Source organism: Gekko japonicus, unplaced genomic scaffold, assembly GCF_001447785.1.
Source record: "Gekko japonicus isolate JY-2015 unplaced genomic scaffold, Gekko_japonicus_V1.1 scaffold2587, whole genome shotgun sequence".
In the NCBI taxonomy this organism is placed as follows: domain Eukaryota; kingdom Metazoa; phylum Chordata; class Lepidosauria; order Squamata; family Gekkonidae; genus Gekko; species Gekko japonicus.
The window spans coordinates 79,343-96,531 of record NW_015172085.1 but is presented as its reverse complement, the minus strand read 5'-3'; the positions used below and the strand labels follow the sequence as shown (position 1 = coordinate 96,531).

General features: G+C 42.7%; 1 protein-coding gene across 1 annotated transcript in view; it reads right to left on the bottom strand.

Moving 5' to 3' along the window:
- The window catches only part of ME1 (malic enzyme 1, NADP(+)-dependent, cytosolic), a gene marked incomplete at its 5' end in the record, with an annotated part of 142,150 nt that overhangs the window by 56,607 nt on the left and 68,354 nt on the right, over positions 1–17,189 (bottom strand). The window contains 3 exons of the mRNA XM_015420899.1: positions 1,354–1,467; positions 2,601–2,698; positions 10,170–10,279. Coding sequence (XP_015276385.1) covers positions 1,354–1,467; positions 2,601–2,698; positions 10,170–10,279 — 322 coding nt within the window. The remainder of the gene's footprint in view (positions 1–1,353; positions 1,468–2,600; positions 2,699–10,169; positions 10,280–17,189) is intronic.

Sequence of the window (17,189 nt, the reverse complement as noted above, 5' to 3'; positions counted from 1 at the left end):
TCATAGTCTTCAGACCCCTGGAGGCCAGCACCGGCTCCCTCACCCAACGGTTCGTACATCCAGTCTTCGAGGTCTCGTCTGGAACTCCCCGTCTCGCCCGAACTTCCCGGCTCCGGGAACAAACCTTTGTCAAATAGGCTCTCTCGAAGTCCGCTACCTCGACGGGAGTACACTTCCCGGGTGCCTTGTGTGTTATACAAAGCCCAATCATCCTGCGCCTGGGTCTTCCGCGGGCCCCAATGCGAAGGGGTTGGAGGCGGCCAAGACAGGTGCGCAGGTAAGCGGGGAAACGTTCCCCCCACGGCACCCTCCAGCGAGGCTGCAGTCGTAGACACCAAAGGAGCGGAGGTAGGTGGGACCGATCCCGAGTCCCCCTCCGTTTTAAGTAGATCTCCCTCAGTCCCGCTCATGATCTTGCCAGATTCGGAACGATAGGAGAAAGAGAGTTCTAACAATATGTTGGCTCCCCAAGCATCGAGAATAAATCCACGTTTTCAAGAAAAGCAAAATTTATTTCAAAGCGTTGGAAAGACACTCAAACACGTTCTTTGTTAGAACTGGGGATACACAGGTAGGGCAAGCATAATAAAGGAAATTCAAACAGACACAGATCCAATGAATAACATTCCCGCTGGCGGGCTAAAGAAACGGTTGCGCGCCCAGTCCATGAGAACCAGGCAGAACATCAGACAAAACACAGGTGCAGTTCCCAAGCGATAATCAGTGGCAAGCATTACAGCATCCTCTCCTCCACAAACCCTCCAGTAGATTATCTTAGGCATTCCAGCATAGAAGCAGAATAACAAGCCGGGTGCAACAGGGGAAGGATATGTACACAGAGGTCATAGAAACATAATGGCAGCTTGCTGACAGAAGTAAACTACTATAACTCGGCGGAGCTCAGAGTCCATACTCCACACTGGCCACCATCTTGACTATTGTTTGTTTATCCTATATTATCCTATGGACCAAAGCATACAAAACAGCACATCTTCTACCATCTCATCTCACTCTGTCATTATTATTCATTTTAAAGAACATTTTTTTAAAAAAAAAAAGTCCAGATAATGCAAAAAGTACAAGCAGTGAATTTATCCAACAGGACCATAATTCCTAAAGGGAATTAACTATTTACAATCATTCCACTGCCAGCAGTCACCAGTTCCAATGACAGCTTTACTGGTATCCAAATTTTACACATCTAAGTATTATAAAAAAGGAAGACATGTGTCCTATGCACATGTAACTGGATGCAAGACTGCAACTAATATATTTTGCTTCAGTCCTTTGCTGCACACAATAAACAAAACACTTTAAATGTGTATTGTTATAGTAAGGATAAATCTGCATTACCTTTACTATTAATCCTTTAGAATCCACCATCCATATCTTTTTTATGGCTTCCTCTTTCGGTGTCCCTTCCTTTTCCATAGCCATAATAGCAAGATTGGCTATCCCCAGAGCTGCCTTAATGAGAAGGGGAGGAAATAATGAGTATATAAACAGGTCAAATAATAAGGTTTATGCTCCAACCCCTTTTGATATCAATTGACCACAATTTAACAAACAAATACCTTTTATTGGCATAAAATATTAAACAGTTGCCATTAGGGTAAAACCATCCTATAAAATTTGTGTATTGACCACAATTACAAATGATTACAAATAACAAACTAATATTATTGATTACTTATAATATTGTATAGAAAAGGCTAGAATAACATGAAAGTGGGGATGTTTGCACAGGGATTTTATCAGCACGGTTCCTAGGATCTTCCCAACAGTGTTATATGCAAACAGTTGTACAATTCAGAGTTCCTCTCTTCTGTCTTACTCCAACTAAATTTTTATACTGTGTGACAGAGAGAATGGCTTCAAAAAAGTCCCCCATTCCCCCCTTGTATCCCATGCCTAGGCAGGGGATGGCAGGAAAACAAGGTTTTCTTTACTTTGTAAGTGTGAACTTCTGCCCTCTACAGTGCAAGTCAATCATGCCCAATGAGCGCCCCATACCTTTTGATTTGTTCTCAGCTTATATGAAGAAATAATTACATTAATTACCGTTCTTCCCACATGTATTTTAGGCTCATGTGAAATTTTATGGTGGTAAAGGGAAGTTACACAGGAATACAGTGTAAAATGTATATGAAACAGCAAGAGCTCAAGTAGAGATACTTAAAAATGTAAACTGAAGTCATTTATTTAAATATTAAAATTAATTTTTATGAAAATAAAGATTTGCTACTGGATAGCCATTTACGGCAGAGTGTTTACAAAGTGCTAGTCATGAACAAGAACTTTGGAATTTGAATTCCCACTTGGGCCATAAAGTTTACTGGTTGACCAGTCACTCTCTCCCAGCCTAGTGCTTTTTTATTTTCAATCCCAACAGTGGAACAGCAATACCCATAATCAGAGCTCCTTGGAGAAAAGGTGGGGAAATAATCAACAAAAGAACAGTTTATCAGAGGTTCATACATAAGGAAATTTAAAGACAGTGTAATTCGGCTTTCACATATTGGCCAAATACTTATCTTTGTTCAAAAATAAAATAAGAAGAAAGAAAGTGATTTCGTAATAGACATATTTGAATGCTTTACCTCTCCTGCTCCCTGGAACAATATTTTCTGATCTGACAGTTTGTTGCCAGTGATGCGAATAGCGGCGAGCAGACCTGCAACAGCCACAGAAGCTGTTCCTGAAATACAAAAAGGAATCTGATGAGTACTGAAATACATTTGTGCTACCAGAAGAGAAGAACCAAAATGCTGATCCCACTCCATTCCTATGTAAATTTTATTTTTGACGGTCCTGACTCCTTAATAGCTCCATTTTATTTTGCTATTGAACTATAATGCATAAAAACTCATAAAGCACTAGTTGAAAAATAAATTAAAAAGCAGCACACACACAAACACTTCCAATCATTTAAAGACATATATAGGGCACAGCAAAAATAACTGTTCATGCAGCAGGGCTTTCGTGTCATCTCCTTCCTATTGCAGGAGCTGTACCCTCCTAAAAGTCCCCTCTGAGGGTCAAAGAATGCTCAGGAGCTGTGCAGGGTGTAGCATTCTAGAGAAGAGGGCAGGTGAAGATGGAATACAAGGATATCAGGAACCTCTCTAGAAAAGGGGGAAGCCTGTCTGTGCAAGAACTCCTCTGGAGCCAGCCTTTCATTATCAGAACATTCTGATGCTTTGTGGTAAAATGGGCTTTTCATGTTTTATGAGCTTTAAAAGAGTTAAAAGAGCAAAGAAAGAAGGACGTTATGCTAAAATTTACTAAAACTAAACTCAAGAACATCCAACATTATTGGCTATGACTTACTTAAAATTCTTATATTGCTTTGAAGCTTATTTAAAATGCATTAGTATTCCTTCAGTGTAATAACAATCTGAAATCATATGGCCTATATTATTCTCTTTTTAAAAGACCTGTTTTATAGATTTCAATAGCACGTCTGTTGAAATCAGAAGAGGTTTCCTTTGGGTATGACAGATGCAGGAGTCTTACAAAGGCAATAGAATTACTGAATTGGCATTGAAGTGTTGATTCAGTGCCTAATGTGTAGGAAAATATTACCTTTGTGAACATAATGGAATATAAAGAATGCTAGGGGGTAAATATACTGGAAATATAACTGGAAACTACTCAAGTAATAGCTTCAGTATGATCAAACTCATAAAATAACTTTAGTTACACTGTAAAACAATATCTTATTATAAAAACAATGGGGAACACACTGTTTTGAGAAGAATTAAAGGATGAAAAAATTGTGATTGAATACAAATGCCCTTAAAATAAGCTCTCTCCAAAAAAACCCACTATGTCATCCAATACCCCCACACAGCTCCTCTCCATTCAACCATCCCCTTCCTTCTTCTTGCACAGGGAAAAGAGAAAGAAGAATGTAAAGGTCTTATGGTCCATCTGACAACATATTTGGTAGATGAAAGCCGAGTTTTTTATTACTGGAGTACAGTTCCCACAAAACTGGAATCTTCCAACTGTTTGGGATTGTCAGGTCCACCCTGGCGGGGGATGGGGGAAAAGGTTGCCAGATCTATTTTGGGAAATTCCTGGAGATCTTGGGATGGAGCCTGGGGAGGACAGGGGCCTCAGTGTGGTACACTGCCACGGAGTCCACTCTCCAAAGCATCCATTTTCTCCAGGGGAACTGATCTCTGTAGTCTAGAGATAAGATGTTATTCCAGGGGATCCCCAGGTCCCACCTGGAGGCTGGCATCCCTATGACTGCTCATTCTAAAGCAGCTAAAGAGAAATAATTGGCTGTGTTCTAGAAATAAGTACTTTAACAACTGCACCCTACCAGCTTTTAGTATTTCACTGTTAATATCTTATGATACATTCAGCCACTTAGCTGTTACAGTACAAAAGAGCAAGAGTCCACCAGTAGCACCTTAAAGACTAACAAAATTTGTGGCAGGGAATGAGCTTTTGTAAGTCACAAAAGCTCATCCCCTGCCATAAATTTTGTTAGTCTTTTTGTTTTTAAGGTGCTACTGGACTCTTGCTCTTTTCTACTGCTACAGACAGACTGACAGACTTGATCTAACTATTACAGAAAGTTTTACTGCAAGTGACTATTATTGTCAATGATGTAGACAAGGGCTTCCAGATTTCAGCATTCGACATGGCAGTCGCTTTCTCCCACAGCTCCGGGAGATGGCCGTCAGAGCCTGCGGATGGGAGGGGGCACGACTGTGCACGCCACCCCCAGAGCCCTTATGTTGGGCTCCCAGCCATGGGGTGTTAGAGAGCCCTTCCCCCAGCGACCCTGGCGGCAAAGGGGGGCTATTCCATGCCACGAAGGTCCCACTGCAGAGCGTCCCAAATGGGAACTAGAAATCGCACACCAGAGCAAGCATTTGGTGGCCAGACAAATTGAAAACAAAAGCGGACTTATCGTTGAAATGTGAGTTAATGTCTAAGCGAGAAACACCAAAGAACTAGCCAAAAACCTCCCCTTTGAAAGTGAGGGGGAGGAGGGAACTCTCCCCCACTAAGAAAAACTAAGTGAACTTTGAGCTACTACGAAAAGGGGGGTGGGCTAATGAAGCAAGACGGATTGAAATAAAGAGCATTTAAGAACTTGCCAGGTGGATTTAAGAGTACCAGAGACTGCAATAACTTTTATAAAAAGTAAACAATTCCCAAACATGGTGCCCACGAGGAAGGATGAGAAAGACAAGCAAGTGAAACCTAAGCTTTTTGCCAGAACTGCCAGCCCAGCGAGTTCTGTGCCTAGACAGGACACAACTACAGAGCTGCAAAAGATGTTGACTGAAGCTTTGCACCCTCTGCTGGAACAAGTCACGACATTGCACCACATGTTCGACACACAGCAAACCCAACTAACTGAGATAGCTAAAAAAACCAGATAAAACTGAGCAAGAACTGAAAGAAGTGGATGCCAACACCAAGAAGCTTAAAAAACAACTGCAGGTGATGGAGAAAAAGAGACAAACGGAGGAGTCTCATTTGTTACAGGTAGAAATGGAAAGAGCAAGCTATGTTCTAAGATTTCAAGGTGTTCCGGAAGAGAAGGGGGAGAATCTGAAGCAGATTATGAGTGAGGCTTTAGGTCCTATGACATATATAAAAGCAGACATACTTCAAAGTGAAATTGATACGATCTATAGGTCGTATTCAGATTTTACAAGAAAGAATAATCTGCCAGGGGAAGTTATTATAAGATTCTTCAGAAGACAAGTGAGAGATAAAATTCTCAAAGCGACAAATGGAACTACCTTGAAAGTCAAGGAAAAGAAATAAAAGTGTTGAAGGACATCCCATTTGAAATAAGAAGGAAAAGAAGAAAATACAGAGGCTGGGTTTTATTGCTACAGAAGAACAACATCCCCTACAGATGGATTGTACCCGAAGGCACAATCTTCAAATTTATGGACAAGAAAGAAAAAATCGACTCTGTTGAAAAGGCACATGAATTTCTGCATCAACATAGTCGCCCAGCAGGAGAAAAAGGAGGAAGAAGGCAGCACTAAAGAAAGTGAAGAAGAGGAAGCAGTGGCATCTTCAGATGAGAACTCAGGCTCTAAACTGGGGACGGCAGCCCCAAAGACTTGAGAAAGAAAAAGTATAAAAAATGAGATGTTATTGCACTCTGAAATCTCTTACAATGTTTTGTTATAAGTAATTCTTTTATCATTCTTTAAGAAGTCAGATACGGTGGTGTTTAAATTTTTACTTAAGTATTAATAGATTATCAGATGACCACATTCAATGAATTGGAATCAAATGTTGAGTTAAAAGCTAACTTGTTAAGCAGTATGTATGACCACCATCTCTTGGGTTTTTAGTGGGTTGTCTTTACTTTCTCCTATAGTTTGTAGATCCCCTCCCTAATTTCGTTGTAGTTTATTAAAAATGCAATAAAAAATCCCCTACGGGGGGCATAAAAAATGATGTAGACAACAATTATCAGATTTTGAAAGACATATGTAGGAAATACTGAAAATGAGATATGAAACAGGAGTGTGAGAAACTGAAAACGAATTCAGCAAACAAGTCAAAGAATGAATCATGCATAATAAAACGTGTACTGGGATATACAGAATCCAGATGGCTTAATTATGCTATCTCTTCACAGTAATTTTCATTAATATAATAAAACAGTTGGCTTTGTTTTCAAGTTCATTTCTTAATGTCAAGTCTCATGGATCACATGCAAGAAAAGCCTGTCAACATGCATTATGAGAGTTAGTAAAAACAGGAACAATCATCACTATTTGTCTCTCTATTCAGATGACGATTGGTCTTTTTAGAACACATGAAATGTATAGCCAGAAATTCTAGAAAACTTTTACAAAACAGACTAATAATAAGACATATACTTAAAACTATTAATGCCTTTAAAATGTAATTACATCTTTGTTGCCAGAAACAATCAGAGACTCTGATTTAATGCATAATGAATACCAGAAGGAGCATATAATTTAGCAACCTCCGCTATCATTAGGAAACAGACAGGGCTGCCATATTCAGAATCCAGACTGCAGGAAAATTAGTACAAGTTTCCTGGAAAGCCACCATGTATAAACCACCTGTACTTTATCCCTGAATTTTAGCTCTTCTATCCACAACACACAAGCTAGGGCTCCCAGACCCCTGGTCTGGTTGGGGGTTCCCCCGATTTTGGCAGCTTCTGCCCGCCACCGGCCAGCTGAATAGCAGGGGAAGCCCCACCCTAAACAGTAACATTGCACAGTGACATTCCCAATGAGATGACATCATGTGGAAGTGACATCATCGCATTGTCAACATTCTGCTTTTGGGGTAAAACTCTATGGTCTGAATCCAATTTTAGAGACGTTTTAAAAAAATTTTCACAGCAATTCTTTTCTGGTCTATTTTGTATCCATGTTGCATAACTGTGTAATTGTATTGTATTATGATATAAGCCAACTTGTTCCTCATTATGTTTGGCCTCTGAAGAAGGCCTATACAGGCCAAAACATGTCGGGTCGAGTCCATTGGCCCTTGTGTGTAAGATTTTGGTATTTTTACATGAGGTGTGATTGGGCCCTTATATGTTTTTTTTTAATTCTTTGCTAATAAATACATGTATCTTTTTATATTATATACATTAAATTTTTCTATTCTGTTTGAATCCAATTTTAACAATAAAGCTTGCCCAAAAAGCAGAGCGTCACCCCCTGACACTGACGCTATGGCATCATTTCTGCACAATGTCATTGTGTCAGGGACATCCCCGCCCACTCCCGGACCACCCCCCAAATTCCCCCCCAGTGTAACGATCACGCCTGGCAACCCTGACACAAGCAGATCAGATAAAGCTATTACTACCAATACTTTCCCCTTTTAATTATATTCGCATTATCCTAAATGTAAGTACTGAATAGGCAGGCATTTTTTGTTTATTTCTTTTACATAGCATTTCTCAGAACTGCTGAACTCACATTTCATTTATTTTTTATTTATACCACTTTTAGTCTGCCTTTCTCACTGGGATTTAAGGCAGATTACATAGTCTGAGACAATTAACACAATAGGAATGGGGCTTCCAAAAACAGTGTAATAAGGCTTGACTTGCAGAAATTTGAAAACAGAGCTGCAACCAAGCTGGGACAAAGCATAAGCATTAACAAATTAACATCGTTCATAGAGGGAAATGATTTGATTATAATATATAGTTAAAAGTTATGGTGATGGGAGAAACAGGCGTTTAGTTATGTTTGGCCAGGTCCAGCTTACATGGCCAGGGTCCAGCTTACCTAAGGGACCGCGCCTTTCCCCATACATTCCCCCAAGGGCACTACGGTCTGGGGCAAAACATCTTTTGGTCGTCCCAGCCCCTAGAGATGCTAAATATGCTGCGACTAGGGCCAGGCAGGGGTCATTTCCTGTAGGAGCGCACAGGAGTGGAGCTCCAGCAGTAAAGAGACCAGGGGGCAGGCACATGCAACAAGCCCCACCCCCTGCTCCCAGCAGCCCTCAGTGGGTGCAAGAAGCAGCCGGCTAAGTTGCAGAGCCCCCCCCCCCGGCCCCCTGGCCCTTTAAAACCAAGGGGCACCTTTAAAACCAAGTTTTATTCAGGTACAAGCTCTCCCTCTTCTGCGAGGACAGATCTGCACATTCCCCCACCCCACAGATCCGCCCCGTCCCCCCCCCCCCAATAGCTAGCAATCCAAAATCAGTGGAGCTTTCTGACACACTTCCGGTGATGTCAGAGGGTGTGGCATATGCAAACTAGTTATGCTAATGAGTTATGCTAATGAGCTCCTGCACCTCTTTTTCTACGAAATGACCCCTGGGGCCAGGCCTTTTTTGGTGGCGGCGCCTATCTGGTGGAACAAGCTCCTGGATGAGATCAGGGCCCTGCGGGACCTTATGCAATTCCGCAGGGCCTGCAAGACGGAGCTCTTCCACCAGGCTTTTGAGTAGGAGCCGCCACCATCACTGTACCACCACTGTGTGGCGATGTGAATTGGCCTTGGGAATGGAGCACGGACAGAGTGAAGACCGATCAAGAAGAGACAGTAGTGCCTTCTGAAACATTGTATTGGAGTCCCTGTTTTGGTTGATATATTGTTGTGAGCACTGATTTTAACTGTAAAATGTAATTTGATTGTTTTACTTAGTTTTATTGTTATGTATGGCATCTGCCTCTTGTTAGCCACCCTGAGCCCATGTGGAAGGGCAGGATATAAGTCTAATAAATAAATAAACATGACCTGCTACACAATACAGAAATTATATAGCAGGATCCTGCTTACAGCAACAGACAGCACATACTATACACAGTAGTCTAGTCCAGAGTTCCTTTCTCTTTACCAAACCATCTTCGTGAAACATTTTATTATACTATAGTCTTTTACTTATGTAAAAAGCCCTCCTGAGTAATTCAGCTTTGCACAGTTTGCAGAAAGCCAAGAGGGTTGGAGCCTTCCTCACCTCATCAGGCAGGCCATTCCACAAGGTGAAGACCACAATAGAGAGTGCATGTGTACAGGCAGTTGTTGATTTTCCCCATTTGCGGGTTGGCACCCGCAGAAGGCCCTATTCAGATGAGTGAAGGTGTCATGCTGGAGCACGGGGGGGAGAGGTAGTCCCACAGATATGACAGACCCAGACTATGGGGGGCTTTGGGTGTGATGGGCAATACCTTGAATTGAACCCAGTAACTGATGGACAGTCAAAGGAGTGACTGAAGAAGGGGGCTTATATGCATGCTATACATAGCTCCTGATTATAACTGAACTGTTGGCATTCTGCATCAGCTGGAGTCTCCAAGTTCACTGAGGAGAGACCTAGCCTAGCCTCCATGTTACAAAGGTATGAATCCAGATGGCCAGTTTGGTCATGCCAAGCCCATCTTCTGAGCTAGATGTGAGTTGGAAGAAAGTGTGTGTGGGGGGGGGGGGGGGGGGGGGGTTGTGGCTGCATTAACTTGTTTCTCCTGCAGTAGTGCTAGACATTGGCTTAGTATAAAACCAAAGATCTGATGCTCAAAACCCATGGTATCGTATGATCCCTTCCATGTGGCCCCTCTAAACATTGTTGGATAGCCTAGTGGGGAATATAATTTTTGTCTTTACATACAACATGATAACTCAATTGGCAGTTTGTTTTCTCTAAGGAGAACCACAGGTACATATCCTTACCTTGAATGTCATCATTGAAAGTGCAGTATTGGCCACGATATTTCTCCAGGAGGCGGAATGCATTTGTATTGGCAAAATCCTCAAACTGAATGAGGCAGTTTCTTCCATACCTAAGGGTACAAAGGAATACATACATATAAAGGAACAATGTTGTGCACGTTACATAAGACACTGGTTTTCTGTTGTATGCTATGTATTTTTCCATTCACACACAAAAAAATTGTGCTAACAGCACCACAAAATGCTCCACTGAGTTAGATTATAGGGCAGCAAGTAGCCTTGGGCCGATTAGTTAAGGGGAAAGATGACAAAGAACAAAGAGTAACATGCAAAGTACCATAAACAGAGCTCTCTTCATGGAACAGAAACTTCCCCCTTCCCCCCCAACTGCACCCTACTGAGCCCCTAAAAATTCTGCTCCTAGGGATCAGGAAAACCCCAAGAACAGTGGTGGGTATGGACGTTGGATCTGCAGTGGCAAAAATAATTGGTTACAATCTCCTCCCAACTGATGGGAGAGCCCTTCCAGTGGCAAAAAAATGAGCACTGGCTCCAACCCAAAGAAATGGAAAAAACAAAGACATCAACATACAAGGAGCATCAAGATACAATCTAAGCAGATATACTTTCAACTGAAATGCAGAGTGCAGTTTTCCCTTGATTTTTCACTGTAATGTCTGATAACTTTCGACCCCAATGTACTTAAATTTCCATATGTTAAAAGGCATATTAGAGACAGATATAATTTAAAACCAGAGTTACTGTAGTCTTCTTAACATTAACATCTGTGGAAACAGCAGGGAGCAAGTCTAGAACTGTAAAATGTAAAATGAGCGGGAGCAATACAGTAGGGTTAAGCAGAATAACATATGATAACACAGGAGGCAAATTAACTACCCTTCATCCAACAAGAATCAGTTTCCTGAGCATGAACCTCCCCCACTTCTACGTTCATATTAGTCTGGGAAGGGGACCTTAAATCCTCCATTCAGCAAGATTCCCAGTCTGCAGCTCCACCCACACAGCAAAACAGAATTAAGAATGAATGTCCACCTGCTTCCCTCTTCCTGTGGTAGAGCATTACACTCCCCAAAAGCTTTCATTAGATTAAGGCCCCTTGGAGATAACATGGGATGCAGCAAGGGGAATGCAGCTAGAGAGGGCAAATTGCAAAGTAGCATGAATGGAAGACCCTTCTGCTTGTGCAAGCAGGCAGCATTTACAAAACATTGTGCCCTGCCATCTCTCCAGTTAAGGGGTGGTGGTGGTTACCATCCAGGCAGCTCTTTCCCATCAGTAAAAGGAGGAGCTATGGATCAGGGCAGGTATTTGTACGAGATTTCAGAGCAGAACACAAGGAGAAATTCAAAGAAGCTGAAAACTGTTTAAAATGAAAGCATAAAAACCTCCCTGCCACAAGGAAGCACTAAGGTCAAGATTATTTTTATGTTTCGCTAGGTAAAGAAACATTTATCAGACAGTTTAATCCTCTATTGTCTCAGGACATCCAGCAATATCCATTTAAAGAAATTAAGAATAAATTTCCTGTATGAAATAGATTTCTTTAATGTTGCTGTTTAAAAGACTCTCGTGCCTTATTCTTACACCTATCAGTTCCTGCAGAAAAGTAATGATACTTAATGGATCTCTGACTGCTAGATTTGAAAATCATTAGACTAATCCTATTGCTATTTATACTGAGAGGTCCAAAAGGATTGTTAATTGTTAATCAGCTACACTGTATATGTTTCCCGATGGAGAAAATACTTAGACTGAGGTTATGCAGCTATCTAAAGTGACCCCTTGGTTTAGCATAAAAAAAGGAGTACGACAAGGATGGATATTGTCCCCTTGCTTATTTAATTTATATGCAGAGTACATCATGTGAAATGCCAGCCTGGATGATTCAGAAGCCGGAATTAAGATTGCTGGGGAAAACATCAACAACCTCAGATATGCAGACGATATCACTCTAATGGCAGAAAGTGAAGAGGACCTAAAGGGCCTCTTGCTGAGGGTCAAAGAGGAGAGCACAAAGGTTGGCTTGAAACTCATCATCAAATTAACTAAGATCATGGCATCCGGCCCCATCACTCCTTGGCAAATAGAAGGAGAAGTCGTGGAAGCAGTGACAGACTTCATGTTCCTGGGATCCAAGATCACTGCAGATGGTGACTGCAGCCATGAAATTAAAAGACGCCTGCTCCTTGGGAGGAAAGTGATGGCAAACCTTGACAGCATAATAAAAAGTAGAGACATCACCCTGCCAACAAAAGCCCGTATGGTCAAAGCAATGGTATTCCTAGTAGTACTGTATGGCTGCGAGAGTTGGACTATAAGGAAGGCCGAGCGCCAAAGAATAGATTCTTTTGAATTATGGTGCTGGAGAAGACTCTTGAGAGTCCCCTGGACTGCAAGAAGATCAAATCAGTCAATCCTAAAAGAAATCAACCCTGACTGTTCCCTGGAAGGCCGGATACTGAAGATGAAGCTCAAATACTTTGGCCACCAAATGAGAAGGGAGCACTCACTGGAGAAGACCCTGATGCTGGGAAAGATTGAAGGTCAAAGAAGAAGGGGGCGGCAAAGGATGAGATGGTTAGACAGTGTTATCGAGGCAATGAACATGAAATTAAGCAAACCCCAGAGCACGACGGAAGACAGGAGGGCCTGGCGTGATGTGGTTCATGGGGTTGCAAAGAGTCAGGCTCGATTGTGCGACTGAACAAAAAAAAAAGTGACCCCTGCAGAGCTTGGTGGAGAAGCACAAACATCTGCACATTCCACCCATACCTGTGATGTATCGTGTGCTGCAACTATAAGAATAGGTCATTCATGTAGTCCTTCCTGGGTTTAAATCCCACCAAAGAAGCTTGAAATAAGGGAAAGCTCACCTTTTGAAGATCCAGAAAGCCACTGCCCATCAGAGTAGGCAAGGCTGACCCTGACAGACCAATGGTCTGGTAAGTATAAAGCAGCTTCAACATTTATACCAGGAAAGAAAGCAGAGAGAGTTACAGCACTGTGGAACAGCATGGGCTTAGCTTCCATGGGGCTAACTAGTACACAGCTCTGGAAAGGAGCACCAGGCATAGCTGTGCTGTCACCCCCATACTGATTGGTTGTTCAGCAGTAGCAACATTGATTCTCCACCAGCATCTGGACTTGCAAGTCTAAGACTTCTGTCCACTAACAATACAGGTGGTACCTCTCCTCTGTGGCTAAAAGTTCAGTTTTGTTCATTTATCAATATAATCTCAAGAAACCATTAAATCCTTTAATATCTTCGTCTCAGCAAAGATACCTGTCTTTAAATAAATATTTTTATGAGTTGGCTTTCACCTCAGTCTTTAATTATTTAGCTATTTCAGCCACCTAGAATAAAATATCCTCATTTAGTTTTCCATTTTGTGTTGCTTTTCAGCTCATTAAATAAAATGGTGCCACCATATAATGACGTTAACATGAAGCCTGGAATGGCACAACTGCATTTTGCAGTACATACTCCCACTATAATGGAGAGATGGAAATATTTCAGTGGCCACAGCTGATAGCTTTCACCATGATTGTTAAAATTTCACAGCACAATAGCTTCTTTTTTTCATTTGTTTTTTTTAATTGAAAGATTTGAACAAATACAAATAACCATGTAAACAGTGTGAACAACAATTGAGCCAGGAAGTGAGTAAGATACATCCAAACACCAGTTAACATTCAATGCTGCAATAATACATTCAACCTTTCATATCACTAGTATATTTACTAAACACCACATACCTGTATTCATACTAAACATCACATGCGAGTTAGTTCAGATTGCATTTAGTTCTGTCCACTATAGGAGACCCATGCACCCCTATGAATCCAATTTAGATCAGAAGCGTATCCAAGAAAGATAAGAAGTGTTGGTTGGAAGTATGTTCTTGTCCGCCATATACTGAAGTAGACGGAACCAAATTGATTCGAAGCGAGAAGACGCGGAGGATGAATCTCTGTCTGATAGTTGAATGACATTTGTAATTTTAGCTAGAATAAATTGGTCCCATATTTTATTATGCCAGATCTGCATAGCTGGAGAAGTAGCTGATTTCCAGACTGAAGCGATCATTGTTCTTGCCGTAGCCAATAATATTGAAGTGAGTTCTTTAAGAGCTCCTGTTCCAACCGTCGAATCCAAAATATTAAGAAGAGCCAAATCAGGACTGATGGGCAAGTTCAGCAGAGTAATCTCATTGATTTGTCTGATGACTTCTCTCCAAAAGGGGAATATTTTAGGACAATCCCACCAACAATGCCCATGAACAGGAGGGCATTGAATTGGAAATGCCAATTGCCTGCCTACTGCAAATCGGAGGAAACGACGGTGGGTAGGATGGATGGAAACGTGGAAGTAAGCATCCTTGAGGTCTAACGTAACCATCCACATCCCTAGATCTAGGAGTGGAAGGATGGACTGCAACGTTGTCATCCTGAACTTTTTGTTCAGGTTCCTGAGGTCCAGAATGGGTCGGAGGCCTCCATCCCTCTTCAATACCATAAAGTAACGAGAGTAGAAGCTCATTATAGGTTGTGCTGATGGTACTGGCTCTATAGCATCCTTGTTTAGGAGATTTTGAACATCTTCTAGGAGGACTGCTGAAGGTGGTGTGACGATGACTTGGGTGGTGGAAGGGATTAGGGAAAACTCTATCGGGTATCCCATTTTTATTATTGAGAGGATCCACTGGTCCGACATAATGGACTCCCAGATCAACAGGTAATGAGACAAGCATGTAGGGAGTTGGGAGAGAAGGTGCGAGTCAAAGGCTCTGCTTAGTGTTCTTAGCAGTTTTGGGTCTAGATAGAGAGGTAGACAAAAAAATGGGTTGTCCACCACAGGGACGGGACGGATGACTCGGAGACCTTTGCCAGTGTGGCTCAGAGAACGATTTAGACGATGGTCTACCTGACCATTGTTTGGACCATGGTTTTCCCTTATGCAGTTTAGGAGGAGGTGTAACCCCTAAGCTGCGAGATGTCTTGATGCTTTTGTCAAGCTCTTGAAGTATTGCATCCGTGGTGGAGCTAAAAAGTTCATCACCTTCGAATGGAAGGTCTTCTACAGTGGTTTTAGTTTCTGGCTTTAAGGCGGAGGAATGTAACCATGCATATCTGCATAAGGCGACTGCAGAAGTGAGAGTCTCTGCCGCTGTATCCAGTGAGTGCTTGGATACGTTAAGTTGATGTTTCGCCAAGAGCATCCCCTCTGTTTGGATGCGTCTGGCTTGGTGCCTACAATCCTCTGGGAGTGTTGAAATAAATTCAGACATTTGATCCCAGAGGGAATACTGATAACGTCCCATGCAGACTGCATAATTGGAGGTTTTTATACCCAGAGCTCCCGCAGTATAAAATTTTCTGCCGAAAGAATCAATTTTTCATCCCTCCTTATCTGGAGGTGTAGAATGAGTACTCTTGCCCTTGGTCGAGGACGTAACCACTAACGAATTAGGCTTTGGATGAACGAAAAGGAATTCTGCCCCAGATTCTTGAATCTTATACATATGATCTAACCTCTTATTGGAGATCGATACAGAGGAAGGATGAGTCCAGGGGGCTTTGGCTGTTTGCAAAAGGACCGATGTCATGGGAAGGGTGACCGCTGTCGAAGTGTCCATTTGTACGATATCGAAGACTGAGTCCGTGACCGTTGGCAGAGGCTGGATAGTGGGCAGAGCTAGTGTGTGAGCCATACGTTTAATAAAGTCCCCATAGGGTTTAACGTCCTTTGATGGTGAAATAGGGAGATCAACCTCGACTTGTTGCTGAGGGGACGCTTCTACCGGTGGATGGGGACTCTCCTCATCCAAGTAAGAGCTGGACGGATTTGAGAGTTCGGAGAATGACACTTGGAGGATCAGCATCGAAGGTCTAAGTTCCGACTGATCTATGGGAGTTTTCTGTGCTGACGGTTGAAGACCTTTAGTTATCGGTCTCGATTGGGAGGGTTTAACGAATTCTGGTGCCGGGGAGGGATCACGGTACTGAGACATTCTGGACGAGGAAGACTGGTGATCCCACTCCATAGAGGGATGAGGGAGTCATGGCATCGATCCCAAAAAGGGGTAAGCTCGGTATAAATATTGCCATTGGCGTTGATCCCATGTCATGGGCGGAATAGGCGTCGGAGGTCGATCTCGCTCATCGGGGATGAACGGAGGTGAAGGGATGACATTATGTGTCCTTCGATCTCGGTGCAGGTTCTCCACATCGGGTGATTGAGGAATCTGAGTCAAGTCCAGCTCCTGGTCGGAGTCAAGGGACTGGATGGGGCATAGCAAAGGTGACCGAAGTGCACCTTGTGGCTGCCCTCAGCTTGTTGAATCAAGCGAAGCGGCTTCGCGAGAGCCTTTCTTGTGCTTCTTAAGCTTGATAAGCCAAACATCCTTGTCCTCCTTACGATTTTTAAGAGTATGGGCTTCGGAGTGTTGTGCCTGAATCGGGCATTTCAGCACCGATTTTACGGCATTGATGGAGGTCGACGTTGAAGACATGGCGATTGTCGCTTCCGATGCTGGAGTCGACATCAATGCATGTCCGGATGTCTCCTGAGATGAGGGTGTCACTGGAGAGAGTGCGAGTTCCATCAACGCCACTTGCAGTCTAGCAGCCCGATTTTTCCTGGTCTGCTTGGAGAACTTGGAGCAATGGGTGCAAGAGTTCACTCGGTGCGACTCCCCCAAGCATTAAAGGAAAGAGAATGTTCGTCTGGGGGGGCAATCTTACTGCCGCACTCCATTTAAAGAAACCCCACCGCGCGGCCATAGGCCGAGGAAAGGTAGAGAAATAAAGTCCAACAAACACTAACTGAAAAAACTTTCCTAACTAACTAAACTTGAATAAAACAAGGCCTAAAGGCCCCCAAAAAGTATAGTTTTACCGACCAAGGTAGAGAGAGTCCTACCAGCGCAGCGGTCAGAAGAGAACTGGCAGGATTGACATGCCCCTCCCGTGGTCATGCGCAGTGGAGCCCGGCACGTA